We start from the raw sequence: 20496 nt of genomic DNA on the forward strand, positions 1-20496 counted from the left end.
ATTTTTCCTTTACGCCTATTATGTGATATTCAGTTTACCCTATAATTCCTCTAGCCCAATCAATAATGACAAAGCCAATCAAGATTTAGAAGCGACACCCGCACTCCGATCGTGATAATCGTCGTTTTTGGGTCTGCGTGAGTCGCACTTTGACAGCATCAACAGCTGATGAGGTTACAGACAAAATTTCAGTAATGCGGATTGCGCTGGCGCTAGTACCGCTCTCGTTGCGACTTCAGTTTTCAGACCTGACAAAGGCTTTTGATTGATTCGTCTTTGCCACCTTAACCACGGCGTTGCTGGTTTACAATTCGGTTTCGTATGAGGGTACTCTATCCGTTTCGTTCTTGTTCTACAAACGTAAAGAGCTTCTACGAACGTAAAAAGAAATGAACTTCCACGCAGGACGCCGCGTCATGCGGCCCAGCTCTTTGACCGCTAATGGCTACCAGTTACCAAGTTGCCATTCAGCTGGGACCGCTATGCTGCTACTGGCTGGCACTATGCTGTCCAATTGTTGGGTTAATATTGATTGAGTGATATTGAAAGCAAGGCGTCCTGGTCCCGGGTGAAACAGTTGCCATGATGATGGCGGCTACTACCGCAAGGCTGTTGCAGTTGCCCTAGCACCTGCACTGGCCTCGTTGTGAAGCCAATTTTGACCATTTCAGTACTTCAACAGGTCGGAACACTGAATAAACACTTTCAGCAGCGCGTCAACATGAACGGATCATGCCGCAACGAAGCGGTAGATGTTACCGCTATTGCTGCGATTAAGCTACGCTTTTCACAAGGACAACAAAACCGAACAGCATTTGAATAAAACTGAATAAATTGAACTAGGGCCGGGGCTGGAGTTGTCAGAAGTGGCTTTTGACTCTTCTATAGCATACATCTATATATTGTGCGCTTATTCCGCATTATTTTGGGACCCATAGTCGGCCGTTCGTGAAGAATAATAATGATAGTAATAATACAAACAATGGACAAAAACAGCCTGTATAGGACGACATAGTACAAACAGTTACAGTAGCTTATTTTGTAAAGAGCTAAACTGTAGTTATTTGTCCTAGCATTATTATAGCGACAAACGCTGGAAGCAAGTCTGAACGGATAGCTATTATAGGCATACAATCACAATGGCTGTACTAACCTTTTCTGTCAGCTTCACACGTTTTTTTTCTTTTTGGGTTTATTTACTGCCTGTTCTTATGGCAATAATTTTTTTCACCGTTATTATAACTATCATTTTGACGATTATTATTATAACTAGAGGTCTAGCTGGCATTATTGGTAATTCTGAATTGTTTTAAAAATTAACGGTTTTTAAAGCTGCGAGCTCACTACATTTCCTTGGGTGTGGCCTTTTTTTACACACATATCTAAAATCAATGCTATTTGTTAAAGACAAATATCGGTTCTACTCTAACTTCGAAAATTTCTTTGTTAGCCACCATTTAGACTAATCCAGATAGAAAATTACGATAAATCGCAAAGGCCAATCGCGGAAAACCATGTTTAGCTGTATGTCGGCCTCGACTTGAGGGCACCGCCAACAACAAGAATGTGGAGACCTATGGCCGTTTGCACGTCTTACCACAGTTTCGTTCCTATTTCTCATTCGTAGTAATGGTTATGTTCCACACTCCGAAAAGCCCGGCCCTTTATGTTCGTTTCCGCCAAACGCTAGCCAGACAGCGGCCCAAGCTGCTCAAGTAATACGCAGTCGGACTGTAGCTGTGCTGTTGGTCCTGACAGGCCTGTACAGTGAAGCCGTAGCTGATAGGAACGTTGGATGTCCTAGTTGAACAGCTAGCGAATCCTTTGGCACGTTGCCAGTAGCGATGTTGGGAAAGTGGTCTGAAGGTTGTGCTTGAGAAACAGTGTCTTGTCAGAGCAGGCGTCCAAGGAAAACAGTGCACAGGGAAAATCTGATGGTTGTCGCAGCGCTGAGTGACCGGTGGAGGAAACTGATGAGCCAATTGTAAGTTTGTCAAGTTTGCTACTGGTTTCTTTCGTTTTAGACCAAACCATAAGTTATCGATACATGTCGTTATCGATATGTTGATAACTTATGTTGATATCGGTATGTTATCGATACTGTTGGTGGGCTTGTGAGAACGAACGTATCTAGACCAGTTTCATGTTCTGATTCGCTTAAAGCCAGGGAATACGGAATGGTCGGAGGCTGGAGCTGTATCCGAAGAACTGTCAAACTGAAACATTTCCCGTTGCCATAGGTTTTACGTGAGAACGACCCCCCAAAAACTGGCAGTGATTCCAATACAAAAATGGCGTGTCTGGATTCGAGTGAGTTCGGTGCTTGAGGCCTTTTATTAACTAAATGAATTATCAAGGAGACGATGAAGCGCTGTACTTCTGTGAAGATTAACTGTTATGACTCGAAACTTAAAAGTTGCCACGATTCTGTCTCTTTCGTGCGAAAGTATTGCGGTACGCGAATTGGTTTGTTGTAAGGGCCTCGTTGCAAAGTTAAGTAGAGAAGGCAGATATCTACGCGAATGGCTAAAATTGCTAACTAGTCTATCAGTGCTAGTATTAGCATTTTCGTCGGTTCCAGCCTCCTGCAGTTATCGTATAGTTATACAGACGTACGACATATGAAAGCCTGTGTCCCCTCTCACATAAATAAATTCGAAATTTCGTGTTGTCTAACGGTTATCGCCAGTGTAGAACGTAGAAGTTGGAACCCAGCAGACATATCTTAGCAATCGACCTAAGCAGCAACATAGGATTACTGATAGAAGCCGTTTGACTGCGTTGCTTAGGGGGAAAAGTAAGCGAACAGAAAGGAGAACACGATTTTTCCTTCTAATTCTTAGCAAATAAACAGTAAACTATTTTTTGCAATACGTTCCAGAACCATTGACACTTCATCCAATAGCAAGATATCATTAAATACCCGTGAGGAGTTAAGGGAAGCGCTCCACAATGGTACGCATTTAACTGGTCGTATTTTTTTAGCCTATTTTCAGGCGAACTATTTGGAATTAAGTTCAGTAGGTCAGTGATACTATTTACCAGGTGAGAGAGTGAATTGACTGTGGATTAAGGCGCCTGCTTAATAACTGTGCCCACATTATATCACAGAGCTGTACGCTGATTACGTTGTTTGTTCAGAAACCTGCGCAGAACGGGTCATATGTGTAGTCTTCACACTGTGTACTGCTTTTATTATGTTAAAAAAAAACAGAAAGCATTACAAATAGTGATCAATTTCTGTCTCAACAGAATCAACACGGAGCTACGCGAGCACCTTCGATATCACCGATGACATCGGTGTTCTGGAGGACTCCGTCTTCGAAACAGGGAATCTTGCACCAGGCATATCGGGGTCCGGTTTGTTTCCGGCTCAGCTGCGCAAAATGGTCCTCAGGACCCTGTTTATAATGGTGGCAGCTTACCTTACTGTCCTTGTGTTAATGGTTGGCGTAGCCATTCTCGTTGACGAAGTCAGATATTATTTAACAACGTATAGGACAATCGCATACCTCTTATTGTATGTCTAAGATTAGGACTACTTTGGCTTTATTATATTGAGTAGTAAAGGGCCGGACAGATAATTATTTTAAGTTAAAATAATAGACCCATCAATATTTCGTAGACGCGCATATCTGGTAGTGGCTAAACAGGTTACACATTATTTGAAATCTGCCATAGCAGTTTAATTTAACAGAAGACTGTTCGAAAAATATAAAATTTTCTTGTTGATAAAGGTTTGCCTATTCCGGATTATGGGACTAGTTGGTCCTATCTACCAAGGTTTTTGTTCTGCTCAATTCCAGTTTGCTCCTGCCTCTTGTTCACTGTATATGGATGCTGCGTTCGCCTGCAAGATCCACTTTCGTATTGCCGCTATTTGTGATTATTTTAGGCTACGTCGAGTCTGTTCTCTCTTGCGTTTACAATACGTACTGTATTTTCATAACAAATGGTGAGCAAAGTTACGTAATCTTCATAAAACGATACGTGTGAACCTTTGTATTCCTTTTTGATATTAAGAAACGCTGTATAAAACCTACGTTAATATCATTGACGTTTTTTTTTGCTACCGTAAGGCTGCTCCGTTCCGCGCCTTCATGCCTAAACTCATTCTGATTTTTTTTTTATTTACCTCCCTTGTCTTCACGCACCCCCCGTGGTCCGGTGTCGCTTACCGTTTGGCAGTCGTCTGTTTGGCGACTTGCACGCAAACTATTCTTCTCTCGTACGGTGGAGTCGAGTTGATTTCGAGAAGGACCCTCGTTTTTATTTTGTTTCTGCATGCCGTCAATATGATCGTCGTGTGTGTTACCATCTGTTCAACAACTTTATGCTCGCAACTAGATCTGGCCGTAGCCGCAGCTGCGGTTGTTGTCCTGCCGGGTGTGATAGCCTTCAAAATTCGCATCATTATCAAGCATTTCTCGCCGAGCAATTATGTCTAAGTTGTGCACATCTAAATAGAGTCCCCTACAAGCATATGTTCATAGTCAGTGTACATATACATTTATTGGGAGATGTAAAATAGGTCTAAACGTCTATTCCGCCCCCTATCGTAACGCGTCAATATGGACTCAATAATGCCGCGGTGGGTCGGAGTCGTAGAAAAAGTAATGACAAGATTTCCACGTTAGGACAAGCTAGAGTTTTGATAACGGCTAGCACTTGAAGAGAGCCAATGTCCGGCGGGTACTACGCACTAGGCGTATCTGAATTTTTCGTGGCCATTCCGGCAAACTATGTACATTGCCATACCTAAGGCACCCAGATAGGAATACGAATGCCAAATATACAATTGACCGCATGTAGTGAGAGCTTGCAGAGCACAGAGAGTACATATTAACTAGATGCTTTACTTTGCTTAGGAGCACGCTAAACTTTTCAAATTCCTTTTCCTCAAAGCCACTTGTTGGTTCACAGCTTCGTCCTCAAACAAGCAAATGCGAGAATACAGGAGTATTCGAACAAGGAAAAATAGTGGGGTGCTGAGGGGTAACTCCCACTTTTATTCGTCATCTACAGTTCATACGGTACTAAAATAACGTAGTCTGATCGCTCTGTAGGTGTATGGTGCCACCTGTCTAAAGGGTATCATAGCGGGAATTATCCTTACGAGCCAATTTCAAGGTAGATTTTTTAGACCTGTTGCTCGTGCATTTCTGGAACTAATGTGTGCAGTGTGCCCGTTGATGAATGGAACTAAAACAAAACATTTCGTAGAATCTATAAAGTATACGTGTGATTTCGCTATTATGAGCACTACAAAGCTTTTGCCTTCTATTAAAGCACCGACGACGTAAAACGATTACCAGCTTCACTAAGAAACTTTTGTGACTAACGATGGCCGTAGACTCAAGTCGTGCCTGCGATACCCCCGAACGACGTAGGCCATTGTTAAAGCAATGAATTTACCTATTCATAAATGAGTCATGCGTTTTAATGGCGACTATACGTTACAAGTAATTCTGCGTATTTACGAAAAAAAAAAAAAATTAATAGATTCATTGTCAGACGGCCCCTAGGAAGGCAACTGTGCAATTACGATACTGTCACATGAAGGCTTACGAAACTGTGACAGTCGTGGATGGAATTAACACGATGAAAAAGATACAATAAAGTGGTTTCTATATTTTATTACCTGTTCTTGTTATTTTACATACAGTGCTTCGTCATAGATTTCATAGGATCAATAACAAGGTTTACTCGCGCTCACCTTTACCCACTGGCAAGTTGGCCCTGTTTATGTAGTACCACAATGGAGGTTTGACCACGATCATAAATAAGATTTAAAAACTGTTTCCAAAATTGCTTTCATCAACCAAACCCAGTAGCACGTACTTAATTTGCACGAAATTTAAGACAAAATCGTTGTATAAATCGAACAGGATTACATTGTATAGAACGTCTGTCAACTGAAATATCTACTGATCGGAGAAACGACTAATTTCTTTGTACCTGTAGACATTGTCGCCGCCTAATAAACATGGTCCTGCTGGTCTCGTTTATGCTGGCCGCAGTTTTGCAACTTGTTCCATGATAGGAAGAATTATGCGACATTGTACAATTTCGGATCCCCATTATGTCTTTATAACAAATGAGATGCCTTTCGTTCCATAGAACAAATCCCTTCGCGAAGGGCTGACGCCACAGGATGACTACCTCAGAGCCGTAAGGCAAGTGCTTATTCGGAGAACACCCACGAACTCCGAACTCTTAAGTAATCGGCCTTTGAGCTCCAACCATGTCTCTGAAACTCTGTCTTTCACGGATATTCCAGACACGGCAACAAATTCTTGATTGTGACAAACGACAGTGACACACCTGTTACCTGGTAAGTTAAATTTTAATTAACTTAATTATTAACGTGCTATTCAAAAAACGAGAATCGAGCCAGCAGGTGAATGACATGTGTTTGCTTATCAGCGCTGATAACTACTGAGCGATGAGGAAGGAACTATCAAATTGATTGCGTGTTTCGTTGAACCCGGTAACGGTAGATTAGGTTCTGCCTAATTTTATATGCCGAAATCATACGAAACACTATAGCAACCTAGAAAAAGCCTTATATAGTACTCTGCAATTTACCTGCCTGTCCTAGGATTTGTTTTGGTCGGAATATTTATTATAGGTATTCCATTTAGTCGACTCGGATCTAGTTGTGGTCACTTAAAGAAATGTTTACATATTGTTTCCAGCTTACCGGTTCGTTAGTGTTCGACATCGTCGTGGGAGCTCATGAACGGATAAACGCAACTGTAATAAACACACTGTTTCCCAAGTACTGCGCTATGCTCTGTCAACTACGGTCGTTCTGTACAAATAGTAATAAAGATGTTTGTAAATTATTCCTCCTCCTTTTCGATTGTGTGTTGATTTCGTTCTGTTCAGTTGAAAAAGCTAAGCATCTACAATATATCCTCATCCTTCCTCGAGGCTGCGTTCTGGTAAGATTTCAGCCTTCGAGCACGGCTGATACGTTCGTCGTCCTAACGATCGATTCATTCGTGCACACCTTTGAAGACAAAAAAAAAAGAAACCATTATACATCGTATCTATGTTCTCTTCGGTAATTGTTTCATGTGCTGTGGGCATCAGTGTGTATAGTAAAGTAGAATTTCGTAGAGTAATAGCTAAGTGCCTGATAAACACTAGGACAGTCACACGGTGTAGTGCGTTTAGGGTGAGAAAGCTTCGTAGCTCTTCTATGCGTAAACAGCGACCGGCCTCTTGGGTTCGGTTATATTCAAAGTTATTGGCCATTTGTCATAGTAGTCACGTATGTTGGAGTTAATAATATGAGAGACTACGCCGTTTTTGCGGTTGTCTTCTAAGAAGTCAAACACGCTTGGTAGATCCGGCAGACGATACAATGCAAGTATATGGAATGATGTAAATCACAAATGAATAGTCTTGTTTCAGTATGCCTTGAGAGATACTATGTCACATCGCAAAGTTTTGCCCACGAAAATGGCACCTTCGTACGGTTCTGTTACGTATCGAGTATGGCGAGGATGTGCTTTCTGTCATCGTGAGTCTGTGCGTTTTTCTTCGTGAGGACAGTTTTATCGCTTAAAAAAGCGCTATCTATTTAGGCAGTTCGCTGACCAGCTTGACATCTTCAATCATATATTTCAATTCATATCAAAGGCCATAAAAACGAGTAGGCCATAAAAAAAGAGCTGTCCCAATTAAGGGTGTGTAAAATCGGACCGAGGCACCGCGAGATCACGTCTATTTTGAGGGTAATTTGACGGCATCGATCTACACGCGCCTCGTCTTGGTCCGTTGTTTTCAAAGATCGTTAACAGTTAGTTGTGGAAGAGGTTTCACACAGGGAAAGAAGGCTTAAGAAATTAACCCTATCGTAACAGCACGAGTCCCTATTAGCATAGCATAGATAAAGGTGCTAAGATAGTTTTGTCAATGAAACGCAGTCGACTAAACGACCCAGACGTACAGAAGCAATGAGCTAGAATCCCAGAGGAATTGAGACAAATTCACTGTAAAACGATAGGTTTATTACAACCGGCATCCATATTAACTGCAAAAAATTAACGGGTTACACTGGGCAGAATACGGGATAACTATCGACGTACACTATAGCTCACATTGGACCGATCATAATAATAACGTTATGAAAAAGTTCAATAAACGGCAAAATTGATTTGGGCCCGGACTTGGAAATCTGTCGTTTTACTACCCAGAATTTTTAAAGTACAGTGAAGAATATACTCACATTATTAGAAAAAAAAAAAAAAAAGTACTAGACAAAGCGAATTGTATATTACGTTTTAGTGACTATTGATGCCAAAATCGTCTCTCTAGCTTTATCGTCTTTTTTTTTTGTTATTATTTTTTCATAATTGACATGTAGTGTTATTACGCTTGGCCGTTTATTCTCTATGTAAAAAACAAAGGGTTTTTTTCGATATCTGAACTAAATCAACCTATTACACGCGCACGTTTTTGTTTTATCTTCGCCCGAAACGCAAGCGTATCCAGCGGAAAGCGCGTCGTAATTCAGCTAACCGGCTGCACGTACGCAAGCTTGCAGGCGTACTCTGCACGTAGCACGGTTTATCGTTAGTTGATGAGTTAGCGCTCTTTTGCTATTATGAAATGACCTCTTCTTGTTGGAGAAGGCTACAAATTTAACAATGCCTTGTTTACAATGACAAAATACTGCAGTATTTGTCCAAGAACCTAGGAATTGGAGACGGATCTAAAGTGGCTATTTTTGCAGGTGAGTGCCGTCGTATACGCGAACATACAAATTCAACATAAACATTGCCGCAATGAAGCTAATAGAGCCGTTTACATCAGCTTCTATAGGGCTGTTATGCCCCATATATTCTCAAAAATATTATTATCAATCAAAATGTAGTTATCTTCCATTCTAACAACGAAGTGTGTCTTTTTATATAAATATATTGTAAATGACTTTTTATATAAGAGACAAGTCGAGATTACAACATTTCCCACAAAAGAGAAACGTAACACAAACAGATAGTGGCTCGAAAAAAGAAGAGAGTGAAGTACAATTTAGCAACTGCTGGCTGATTGTGCTTCACATCCCACGCCTCATGAGATAGGGATCTTCATTTGAGCAAAGCATTGTCTAAACACAAGATGGAGGATAGACAGGATTGTCAGGGAGCACCTGCTACGTATCCAGATGCCTTAGCAATGAATACGGAAAGAACGGCTTCCAATTATATCTAGCTGAAAGAAAAAGCCCTCTTGAGCTGATCGTTGTTTTAGTGCATCGGTCTTTGCGACTGGTACGTAACTCGTAGCCTGTGCGCTATAGATGTATAGTTCATTTAGCGATTTCATCGCTCTGTAAAAGCTGTTCTTACGACTACACGGCCGCTTGATAGGCTCAGTCGAATCTCTAAGCTTTTCCTCTTCGCTGTTTTAGAAGAATGAAGATAATTTTTTTAGTTTTCCGGTTAGTCATACTGGGTGAACACACAACGGACAAATATATGCGGCTACCCTGATTCTATCATGGCTATTGGCTGTACTCAGTCTGCTTATGGATGGTGGCCACGTAACAGCGATGAAGTAACCATAGGCTACAATAAAATTTACCAAATGGCCAACAGCCAGTTTGCACGTGCATACTCGCTAACGACAGAGTATAAGCATAAACTCCCTGTCTGGCTTGAGTATTGACCTCGCGAGCACTTCAAGGGGGAAATTTACTGTGGCTGCAAAATGACAATGGATCGCAAATCACCATTAACTTTCTTAGCAGTTATTTAGATTAGGTTTGGGAGTCGATTGTGATTTTTGTCCTGACTCCGTATAATCCTCATCGTTCAAATAAAAACCTATCGTATTAACAATAATGATAAAGTTCGTTTTTCGTATTTTATTTGCTAATAAATGATTTTTTTGAAAGCTAAAATCATCGCTTTCATGTCGTTGCACGAAGGTTCGAAGCGATGCCAGCTCCTAATAATACGGCTGTCTCTGCTTCTGTTAGCGCACGTTAAGCCATGCTGTTCTCAACGTGCCGTGTCCGCGCTCGATAGTAAGCTTCTACTTGTCTTACACTATAAACCAATTTTGGTTCAATAGGAGTGGAAAACCTGCAGTTAGCAATGCTAAAAGGTAAGAAGCCAAATACGAGCTATTGGTATATCGGCGTCATTAGGTTACCTTCTGCAGACGCCCAGTATAGTTCGCTCTGTGCCCGTCTAGCTAGTCAAAGCAACAGTAATCTACGTTGTACAACATTAACACCGTACGAAATACAGAGTGACCGTCCGTCAGCTCTTCGCCTATGCTCTCGCTTGAGATAAGTTTTTATAAGAGAACTTATTGCTTGCTTACATCGTCCCGTATTAAGCAACGCCTTCCTGCAAGCTTCCGCTCATTCTGAAATTTCGTCTACGAATCAGTTAGTCGTAGCTATAGCAAACCCTTCTCGACATTGTTATGGCTCAGTCATTTTTCTACGAATTATGCATTTTGAAGTTCTATTTATATCTTTATGATATAGAGATATCCGATATAGTTCTCAGCCCAGCCCGTTTCTATTCTGGCAAATAATGATAAGTTTCTGCTTTATCATTCTGGTAAACTTTGTCGTTGTGCATCCTTGCCATACCGGATATCCGAGTGACCAAAACCATCCGAGTGACGACGACTACAGATATAATGACAGTCGTCCATGTCCTACCTACCCCGACAAGCGCCTACCTCAAAAAGATTGTTAAGGCTGCATTGAAAAGTGGAGCAGAGGATCCAAACCGCTATGGAGATCGCTGCAGAATGCAAACGCATTCTCGACCCAATGCCGGATAATTTTATATTTATTTATTTTCGCCTTTGTCAATAGGTACCTAGTATCTAAATAAGATATAAATGCATTTTTTAAATAGAATAGTAATGTTGGAAATAGAATAAATAGAAGATATTGAGACTGCGTTGTTCTTTGTTTGCGTCAAACGCTATTCAAAGACGGCGCCCTGGACATGAGCCCAGGTTGTATCGCCCACAGGGACCTCTGTGTCGGACTAGCATCCAGCGTTCCTCTTCCTCAGTAGTAGATTCGGTGGAAGCCATGCATTGCGTAACGTACTATTACATGTGAGTTCTTTCTAAAGGAATTCCCTCTATGTTTCGCGCACGATGGCGCCGGTGGTAAAGAATTTCGAGCTGGCCCCAGCTACCGGTTTCTTCCGTTGTAGGTAGACGGCGAACGTTTTCGGTAATCGAGTTGCCGTTGTAGATTCACAATAAATAGCAGCGTACCCGCTAGCACATTCATTTAGCGGTGATGACATATTGTATGGAGTCCAAATGCGCTCTTGAGCAAAGCAGACGCCGATCGGTCAAATTTCTATAGGTTAGTCATGTTAAGGCATTCATGGATGAGGCTAAATGGACGCCATATGAGGCTCTTGGTGTGAGCTTTATATTGAAGAGGCATACTGTAGTATCCAGGAAGAGGAACAATGATTTTTTTTATGGTAGCGCTCATTACTAATGTTCTTCTGATGCGTTCGAACTCCGACGCAAGATGAAGTTGGGCCAAGATGGCAAAAATGGCTCACATAGTCCAGAACTGCTAGTGGCCCTGCCTCTCGAAGATTGATGGCTAAAATTATAAAACGAATATATTAAATATCGAACAATACATAGGAATGCTTAAATATATATATGTAAGTGTATTATTGTACAAGTGACACCTTAAAGTCCTAATATTTAAGTAAAAAACAGCTTTCGCTCAGGGTGACGATATGCTCTCACTTCTATCCGTCCTACTTTTTTAAATATATGCGTCTTTGGAGAAGCATATCTTGGCATCTGGCAATCGATTTTTAAGAAAACAAATTGCCCATATACCATAATATATGGATCTTTCTCTATGAAAAATTGCTACTTCAGACGGCATCTTATGTTACAAATCGCCAAATAATCTCAAATACGTCCCTATGGAGGACATTATCACAAGCTCGCACGAGTTTATACGAATACTCTACCAAAAGCTATGGGAAGTGCGGTTCTGCCTTGTTTTCCGAGCGTTCTTAGCATTTTGTATGTTACATTCGACACGCTTTGATTGTCGGGTTGCGACGGCATCTGAAACCTCGGTAGCTTACACTTTCGTTGGGACAGAGCAGACCACTCTGTAATGCGCAGAAATTAACTTCTGTTTTGGCCTGATACCTTTCCAAAGATCGCTATGGTTGGAGTAATGACGAAAGTAACTAGAGATCATTTTTGTCAATTTTAGGATTGATGATTTTTTACTTGTTCAGCTATATTTAGTGTTAGAAGGCCAATATTCCGCGCACTTCATGATCAGAAGACGCCGTACGATAGCATTAAAAAACTCATGATTGATCCAGAAAAATAACATTAATGCAAATCATATGATACGTTTATTAGCGCTATCGCGAGATCGTTACTTGTCTTAAATCTTCTAAGCTAAAATGTCACAATCAATAAATGGGGTTACACACGACGTTTGGGTTTGATGTTGTTAGACAACGAAAGGTCGTTTAGACCAGCTAGATGACCCGGTTACATTACGTATCAAATTGTAATAATACTCATAATCCATATAAAAGTGTGACCTTATTCCTGCCGAAAGTATTCTATGCTTGGCCCAAGCTTACACGACAATGTTACAAAGCTAGACCCGAAGGCCGTGATGCCCTCTGATTAGCGAGTGTAGCAAAAGGTGATAATATTAACAGCAGGCCCGATTCTCACGCGCCGCAAGGTACCGCTGTTTATATTGTTCACTTGAGCCTTTCTATCTACTTTAAATTATTGCATTGTAAACTGTTGCCTTAGTTTTATTCAAGATCGCTTTGTTCTGCTCAGATATACCTGCTGGCCAAATGTCTCCTACAGTCAAGAAGACGGCCCTAATACTTTCGCTGATATTCATGAAGCTTTTGACTTGTCTCGAACCGTTCGGCGTAAAGGCACAAGTATCAACAGTTATGTAATGGAGTATAGGACATCCAGACCCTCAAGAACCTTTAGTTCACCAACGTGCAGTTTCACAAGAGAAATACATATTAAGATATTAAGATATCCACATATTAAGAGAAAACTGAATGCTTTTTGGGTATGATCGGTGAGATATATGGGTTTTGCAAAGACGGAAACACTTTTTTCTCCGATCCGATATTCAACATTAGAGCCGCCTAAATTACAATCAATATTCAGTCGTATGAGATTTCGCAAACGTCAAGAAAAACCATTGCGTCCTTGTCGAGACTGAAATGTTTCCAGTCGCGACGCTCTACCTTTACGAGTAGACGAAGACGTGGAGCAGGACTAGGTTTATATAATAGTCCTACATCTGTCGACGCGATGGCACACAGCTAGTTTATGTGTAAATATAAAACATACGAAATTGTTTGAAAAAATCTGTCTAGAGTTATTCTATAAACAACCTTGTAGTATTATCGGTGAACCGCCATTTACGGCGCAATGTCAGGACGCATTTCGGACACAACATAACAGCGCAAAGGATCCGAAAGATCAGTAATTATTTATCTAAGAGAACGAACACCCCTTGAGAAATTCGTATCATGATCATCGATGACAGCTATCTTTGCATACTGAAATGTCTTTCGGGGGGTCGAAGCAGGAGTGACACTGCGGGACGCCTGAATAACAGTGTACGGATAGAATCGTCTACTTGGAACCTTGAAATGACTATAAACAAGATTAGGGCCTCATCGAATTGCCAGATATCCATATCGTTTCATTAACAAACAAAACGAAGAACCCGGATTAGAAATACCGAACTAGGAAAACTTCAGCCGAAGTCGCTATATGTTATAAGTCATAAGGTAAATTACTCCAATGATATTTAAAAGTATCTATTTATTGTTAGTTTTTTTTTTTTTTACGATTATACGAGTTCGAATTAAAACTTGAACTTCAATTAAATAGATGTGGAAAAGAAAACATTGGCCGAGCACACTTGCACGTTATATTGATTTCCCAAGGAAAACGGCGCACTCGGAGTTCGAATTTTGACCTTTTCAGTTGGGCGAAAATGACAGAACCGTATTCATTCGATTACCAAGCAGTTTTGGTATTTAGGACAATACTGGCCGCCACAGCGAACCCTACCTAGCTGCAGTCAGTCATGGATCTACCGCCAGACTGTTGGCCTTATGGCGTCATGTTGCTTCATTGAACCTACGATCGAATTGACCGTCGGCGCCTTTTTTGTCCTTTCCTCATACTCTACTCCCCGCTCTAGATAGATGTTTAGATTATTATAGCAGTACTGGCTCTGCCATGTTGATTTTTCTTATAGAATCATTTTTTGCCCTGCTCCATTTGCTGTCACTCTTTATTTGGCTTTTTTTTTAGCTCGCTTTAAACTCACCTACAAATATTGTCCGAAGCAGCTATTGTCATTAATTTTTACCGTGTAGCTTGATGATATAACCAGATTACAGAGAGCTTTGCGCGTTTCGCCATGTTTGTCCACCGCCACGGCCGCCGTCAGTTGATCAGGCAACCAGTTTGATTGTTGAGGATTTCGCAATTCGACCAAGTGATTATCGTCTTTGTGTTGTTGTCTACATTACATTTCTATGTTTAAGAGATCGACGCTAAACAATAACCAGCCAAGGGCTGGGTACAGTTTCAAACAAAGGTGATTATCAGGACGTCGGCAAACATTGCTATCGTCCACTTATGAGCATTTCGTGTGACCATTTGCTTGGTCGGACCGCTCGGTAGCCAAGGCCTGCCTATCCATCGCCTACTCTATCGGCCGTTGGCCATTCGCGTTGACGATCGGTCTCGACTGTTGTCATAGCGTTAACGACAACAACAACGATAGCACAGACAATCATTTATCATTCCAGGCGTGAACGCGACCTATACAGCATACAAGCCGCCGCTGTAAAGCTCGCTTTCTATTGAAGTTCATGTTGTTACTATTGCAGCTGCTGTTAGCGAGCACCGGCCGTGGTCCACATTGAAGTCCTGCCGCTAAGGTGGCAGGTGCATCATCGCTGGACATGTTGGCGAGGGCGCACGCGTCCGTTCTGTCTTCGCTAGCTGAGTCAGCAACGATTGCACTGGGATAGGTGGCGACGGCGGCTAGCTGTTGGCCAGCTGGACCTTACCATGCCGTACTAGCGGCGGCCTCATGTCGGCCCTAGACGCTTTCGCCATCAGCCGCTGGACTGACGCATCCACGACAACAACGCGAAGATGAGATAGGTGCCTATCGCATAATGGGTGGAGCTGATATTACCGGCCGACAGCAGCGTCGTCGCGTTTGCCTCTGTACGCTCAAAACATACGTCTTCTCCGCCGGAATCATTTGCTGCGTTGAGTGAATGATCCTGCTGCCTACCGTTCGATCTGTCAGAGACGTCGGCAGCCTGTTACGCTTATATTATGACTGTTACGATGGCGACGACGCTAACTAATCGCTCTGTTTAAGAGAAATGCTACTCTATTGCATTCGCGCAGGTCGATGCCATTAAGCGTCCATCTATCATGGGCGAATTCTTCGTAGAACGCTCGAAATGACGGTTCAATGGCACAAGGCCTTTACTGGCAGTAGCTATAGCAGCTACAGTAGACATAATAGTATCAATAAAACTGAGCGCACTAACAACGATGCCAACAGAAACGTATTAAGCCTGAAAGAAGGACGTCCCCGAAATACGCTTGACGAAAAAAACAAAGGATTAATGTTTTTTCGCAAACGAAATCGGGCTAGTCGTTATGATTGTAATTTGTGTGGCGCATTTGCCATTTAGAGATGACCTGAAGCCCTTACTGGCGCTCTTCTTTAGACTTCGAGTAAGTAATTGGCTATTGCACCTTTCGCACGGCCGCTGGTCGGCGTTTGACAGGTGGTAATATGCATATCTGGAAGTCGAGATGTTGGCAATAACACAGTTTCGTCCATTGATGTTGATTGCTGGCGCGTGTTAAATGAAGACCTACGTAGGATAGGACTCCATTGCCAACGAAGTTCACCACGTCATATGAGACTATATCAATACTAAGCTGTAACCATATAAAAGTTTGATGAATAGAAGTTTTTTACATGTAGATCGAGCAATGCATCCGTATTTCAAGGCCAGGACCGCTCAAAACCGAGAGGATAGGTTTTGATCAGTCAAGGCCTGCTCAATAAACCGTGCACATACTTTTCAGTTTGTTGTCGCAGTCACCTAGGTTTAGCAGAGACGATGATCAATATGACTCGAATTTTGCATCCAGCCTTGCTGTCTAGCATTGTTCCAGATGACGTCTATAGCCGACCGTTCCTGGTATGACAATATGCGTCACCACACGTTAAACTGTCATACGGCTAATGGCTACAAATAGACTCGCTAGCAAAAAGTGCAACAAAAAACTTGCTAATAAAATCTATCTAGTGTTGCTAATTGGTAAAATGTGGTCTATACGAAAAATGAAGCACACATATCGTGCATGCATCGATCACGCCTAAACCTCGAGTGCTGATGCCAATACGTTGCCTTTAATCTCTCCCACCTAATTTATTCTATCTAATATTACATCTAACTCTAATTGATACCGTTAGCAGCGACGTCGATCATGGCATTGAGGTAAGCGTTGCCAAGCCATTGGCCAGATGTCCGCAGTACCCTCATAGTACCTCAATTCAGCGTCTAAAGTTCAATTACTGCCGTTTACCGTTGCTGTTATCCCTGGCGTTTCCTGACGGCTTCAATTTTTAGCCACTTATATAATCCATACTATTCGTGTATGTCAAAGAGAAATAAATACTGTTTCTGCATTCGCTTCGGTGTCCAGGTTCAAGATTTGTCCAGTACACGCGTAAATGGGTATGTGGCAGATTTTTGCAGGTTCATTTACTCGATAGTGTTTCCTTCGTCCGCAACGCGAACAGGTGCTCGCCCACGATGCCTGTGACACCCACGGAGCTAGCCAAATGATGTCGTATTATATCGGTTCGTCGTCGGCAGACGGCTGGAAGAGCTGAATGCCTTCAGTAAGCTGAATAACGTTAGGCGGTAAGCGCTAACTATCGAAGTAGCGCCTCAGCGGCATATTTCGCTACCAGCAGAATTAACATCAGCAACATTAGAAAGAAACAGATGCAATAAGTACCTTTCTGATCAAGCTGGCCAGGCTGAGTTAGAACTTATGTGAATGGCTGAACAACAAGAAGTTACACGTTTATATAAAGCGAAGAATAAATTACATAGGCGGCACGGATGAACGCATTGTTTACGTTACATATGTGATGAGATAACAAGCGGCAGGTAATAACCAACAGGTGATCGATCGATCGATCGTTCGCAAGACATCTTGCAGGTAAATCAGATGATCGGCCGTGAGATCCGAATGTAAAAACAGATCTATAAATAGATAAGAGAAAAAAAAATGAGCGAGAAAAGAGGAATCGCTAGAAAACGTTTCTCGTTGTCTGTTTATACTTGTCTATATCCTTTATTTAGCACAACGAATTTGCCTGATTATTACCTATGTAACCGTACAGTTGATGCTAATTATTATTTATACATATATAATGAGTTTGATTGAATTTTAGATTTAAACACATGTATGAATTTCGGCTTGAAAGATGGACACAACGGAGTCTGATTTTACTTTTGGTAACTGGAAAGTCTGTCAAGTATCATAGAATAGGATATACGGCCGCGACTGCGAAAGTGAGAGTGGGTCGTAAGACAGACCGAAGCAGCATTATCATGAAGGTTCTATGCTACATTAAAAATGCAGTGGTAATAATTATGTTGGTAAAATAACGCTAGTAATACGTAAACACCAGCATTTCAATTTCTGATTTTTCCATCGTGAAATACACGAAATAAATCATTTCTTCGACACGCTTTCTTATTACTCGAGTAGAATAGTATTCGAATAAAACAAATTGTCTCTCCGTAACAGCGCCTGCCTTGATAGGAGTGTTATTAGTGTCACAAAGGCCACCACTTCTACACATCGTCAGTGGTTGATGTATCCTTTCGGCATCGCTGTTGTGTGGGTACGACTCGTCCTGTACGAAGTGTGATCACAAATAACCAGCTCTGTACTCGTGCTGAGCTTCGCAATGGTTACCATACTATTTCAGGCCAGGGTACATACACAAAGAAGACGCTCGATGTTGCCTGTTATCCTTTTGTTCGAGTCACACCGTTTTTTCGATTCAGTATAGCTTGATCTCTCAGCCGGACGCGATTTCCACACGTGCCCTAGTTGCGGCAGTACGTAACCGACACAGAGTTCTCTATAGCTCGGCCTCTTTCAAAGGTGACATGTTGTTTTATAGTGATTACGAATTTCCGATTGTGCGCCGCCGTTGACGCGGTCGCATCAGACCGGTAATACGTTCGGAAGGTAAACATGCAATGCTGAAGACGCTTGCTATCTTCCACAAATAGATGACAAAATGGCAACGGAACAGCGTAAACGCGCAATTGTTTAAGCTATTATTGGAAATGTTAATAGCAGACATAAGTCTGATATGAGCCATGGGTCGACAGTACGAAGTAAGTGCGGCGCGCAATTTGGAGTTGTTTAAAATGTCAACAATAACAATAACAGTATTGTCTGTACGAAAACAGCGTTGCCTAGCAACGATATAGAGCTAGCTCTATGTACAGACGACGTCGTGCGAACCCAACCGATATCTTTGGTCGCATTTGGGAAACGATCCAAAAACACTGACTACGTACAGGTCAAGTAGATACTTAGCTTCTACAGAGAAGAAATCAACACGTGGGACGACATTCATTGTCACTCGACGCACTGATCTAGATATGTCCGTATAGAGATGCTCGATAGACAAATCCGTGTGAAAATGCTTAGCGTACAAAGAATAGACTTAGGTAAACATTCGAGAAAAATGACGAAGAAGATAATCACGGCTTAGGCCAAGTGCCAGCGCGCTCAAAATGACACGCGTGAAAGTGGACCGCTCGTTTGTCTTTTTCTTACAGGCTTCGCGACAAAGTATCAAGGAGTTTATGGGGCGCGTTAGCAGAAGGCGTAGCGAAATCGGAAGTTTTCGTTACATCACAATGAAACAACGAGATTTTGAGCCAATTGCGATAAACGTTCGCCTTGGTTAGGGGTTGTCGATTGAGGAAATAAAAAGAAAGTCCGAAATCGGATTTTCTATACAAATTATAATGATCGACAGCACAGCTTCCTGTAATGTTCAAGTCATGAAAGAAAATATGGACTCCTGTAGTCACGGCTGTTTCAGGTTATGATACCGATTGCTCAAACGCAATGCTTCGGGCAGTCGATGTTGGCGGGTTTTTGTTATGAATTTTTGAAGATTTTTCAAAAAAAAAAATACAGTATTACTATGTAATATTTAAGTATTAACATAATTTTTTCTCGCTATCTCGAGCTAGTGTAACGCCTTTAGGGGCGGTCTGAGGCCAGAATGATTAAACATCAATTACAAACAGCAAAAACAGAATTATAAGTAATGTACAGGTATTATACTCAATCTGACACAATGTTTTTCATGTGTTTTTTTAAGCGGTTCGCAGAATAATTGGTCGAATTGTCTGAGTATGAATCAAGACAAACGCCCTCGTACAGATCTAAAAAAGTAAATTACTATTGTGGTACCTTGATGCGTTCAAATCCATTCAACATTAGTTTTTTCCTTTAAGTTTATGCTATTCTTCTTTTCGTAGAACAACCTATTATGTCCGTCCGCCGTTTGATTTGTATCTGCTTATATACTTAAGTACGTATACATGAATAATGAAAGGTATTTTACATTCAGTTGAAAGCAGATTGTAGAATTATATCCCGGGAAAATCCCGTAATGAAACTAAAGCATCCCGGTCGAATTTTAGTTTTCCTATTACGTCCTGGCGGCCGCCAGCGATTGTCTTTCGACCCTCAATGAATAAATATGTTGCCTTAAAAATATTTAGGTCTGACGTCGTGTAGAAATCACCTTTAGTGCCGAACGTACCGTCACAAATTTCTTCGTCAATGACCGGCAAAGGTGGTAATTTTGCTGGATATAGCTGTGGACGTGGGTAAAAAAAAATAAATAGAAGTGTTAAAAATGTTTTCTATCCTTTTGTCAACTTAATACATATGCATGACATTGGCGTTATGAGTCTCGTGCCATCACTGACATAAATCGAGTCGTTCTGAATATTCGAGTACACATACAGTCGTTTGCCCGTATGGACCGTAATTAGAGCTACATCATCATTTGATGACTGGCCAATAGACATCGACCGAACAAACGAGTAGGTAAGTAAAAACAGCTAAGAAGATAGACGATATCTCGACATAATACTGGTCACAGGGTTCAGCGGATCTATAGCTGCTCCACCCTCAATACTTACCCCCCAGAACGAAGCCGATGCTTCGTCTGTACACACCGTAAACCATCTATGAACTTCACAGAACAACTTACAACAGCTACTGAATCGAATTATTCCGACGAACAGTAATACGTCAAAGTTGCAATATGCCGGCATT

The 20496-nt window shown here is 41.6% G+C and overlaps 1 protein-coding gene and 1 long non-coding RNA gene across 10 annotated transcripts; one reads left to right on the forward strand and one right to left on the reverse strand.

The window, feature by feature from the left end:
• The first annotated feature begins 1446 nt into the window (after positions 1–1446).
• LOC111245569 (uncharacterized) lies at positions 1447–6860 on the forward strand. Of its 7 annotated transcripts, none has more exons than XR_015321491.1 (6): positions 1449–1984; positions 2882–2955; positions 3253–3446; positions 3807–3955; positions 6121–6334; positions 6699–6860. XR_015321491.1 is itself a non-coding variant. In XM_086980508.1 (6 exons), exons 1-5 carry the CDS (start codon positions 1935–1937, stop codon positions 6298–6300), a joined length of 561 nt encoding a protein of 186 aa, XP_086836634.1. In that variant the 5' UTR covers positions 1453–1934; the 3' UTR covers positions 6301–6334; positions 6699–6860. The 7 variants fall into 7 exon arrangements, 5 of the variants coding, with proteins under 5 accessions (XP_086836633.1, XP_022649817.1, XP_086836636.1 ...); XM_086980508.1 differs by having other exon boundaries at positions 1453–1984; positions 3253–3520; positions 6281–6334; XR_015321490.1 differs by having other exon boundaries at positions 1455–1984; positions 3253–3520.
• Positions 6195–20496, reverse strand: LOC147757490 (uncharacterized). Of its 3 annotated transcripts, XR_015321492.1 has the most exons (4): positions 20361–20496; positions 19976–20030; positions 6704–7015; positions 6195–6331 (listed from the first exon to the last, which is right to left on the reverse strand). It is a non-coding gene; the product is annotated as an uncharacterized LOC147757490 (long non-coding RNA). The 3 variants fall into 3 exon arrangements; XR_015321493.1 differs by lacking the exon at positions 19976–20030 and having other exon boundaries at positions 20361–20489; XR_015321494.1 differs by lacking the exons at positions 19976–20030; positions 20361–20496 and adding an exon at positions 18121–18944.

Source organism: Varroa destructor, unplaced genomic scaffold, assembly GCF_002443255.2.
Source record: "Varroa destructor unplaced genomic scaffold, Vdes_3.0 BEIS01000002.1, whole genome shotgun sequence".
Taxonomy (NCBI): domain Eukaryota; kingdom Metazoa; phylum Arthropoda; class Arachnida; order Mesostigmata; family Varroidae; genus Varroa; species Varroa destructor.

Bases quoted from the DNA above. Each gene is read 5' to 3' on its own strand.
- LOC111245569 (XM_022794082.2), top strand. From the start codon at position 1,935: ATGGTTGTCGCAGCGCTGAGTGACCGGTGGAGGAAACTGATGAGCCAA. The intron at 1,985-2,881 runs GTAAGTTTGTCA...AATACGTTCCAG, and splicing joins AGGAAACTGATGAGCCAATT to AACCATTGACACTTCATCCA. The intron at 2,956-3,252 runs GTACGCATTTAA...CTGTCTCAACAG, and splicing joins AAGGGAAGCGCTCCACAATG to AATCAACACGGAGCTACGCG.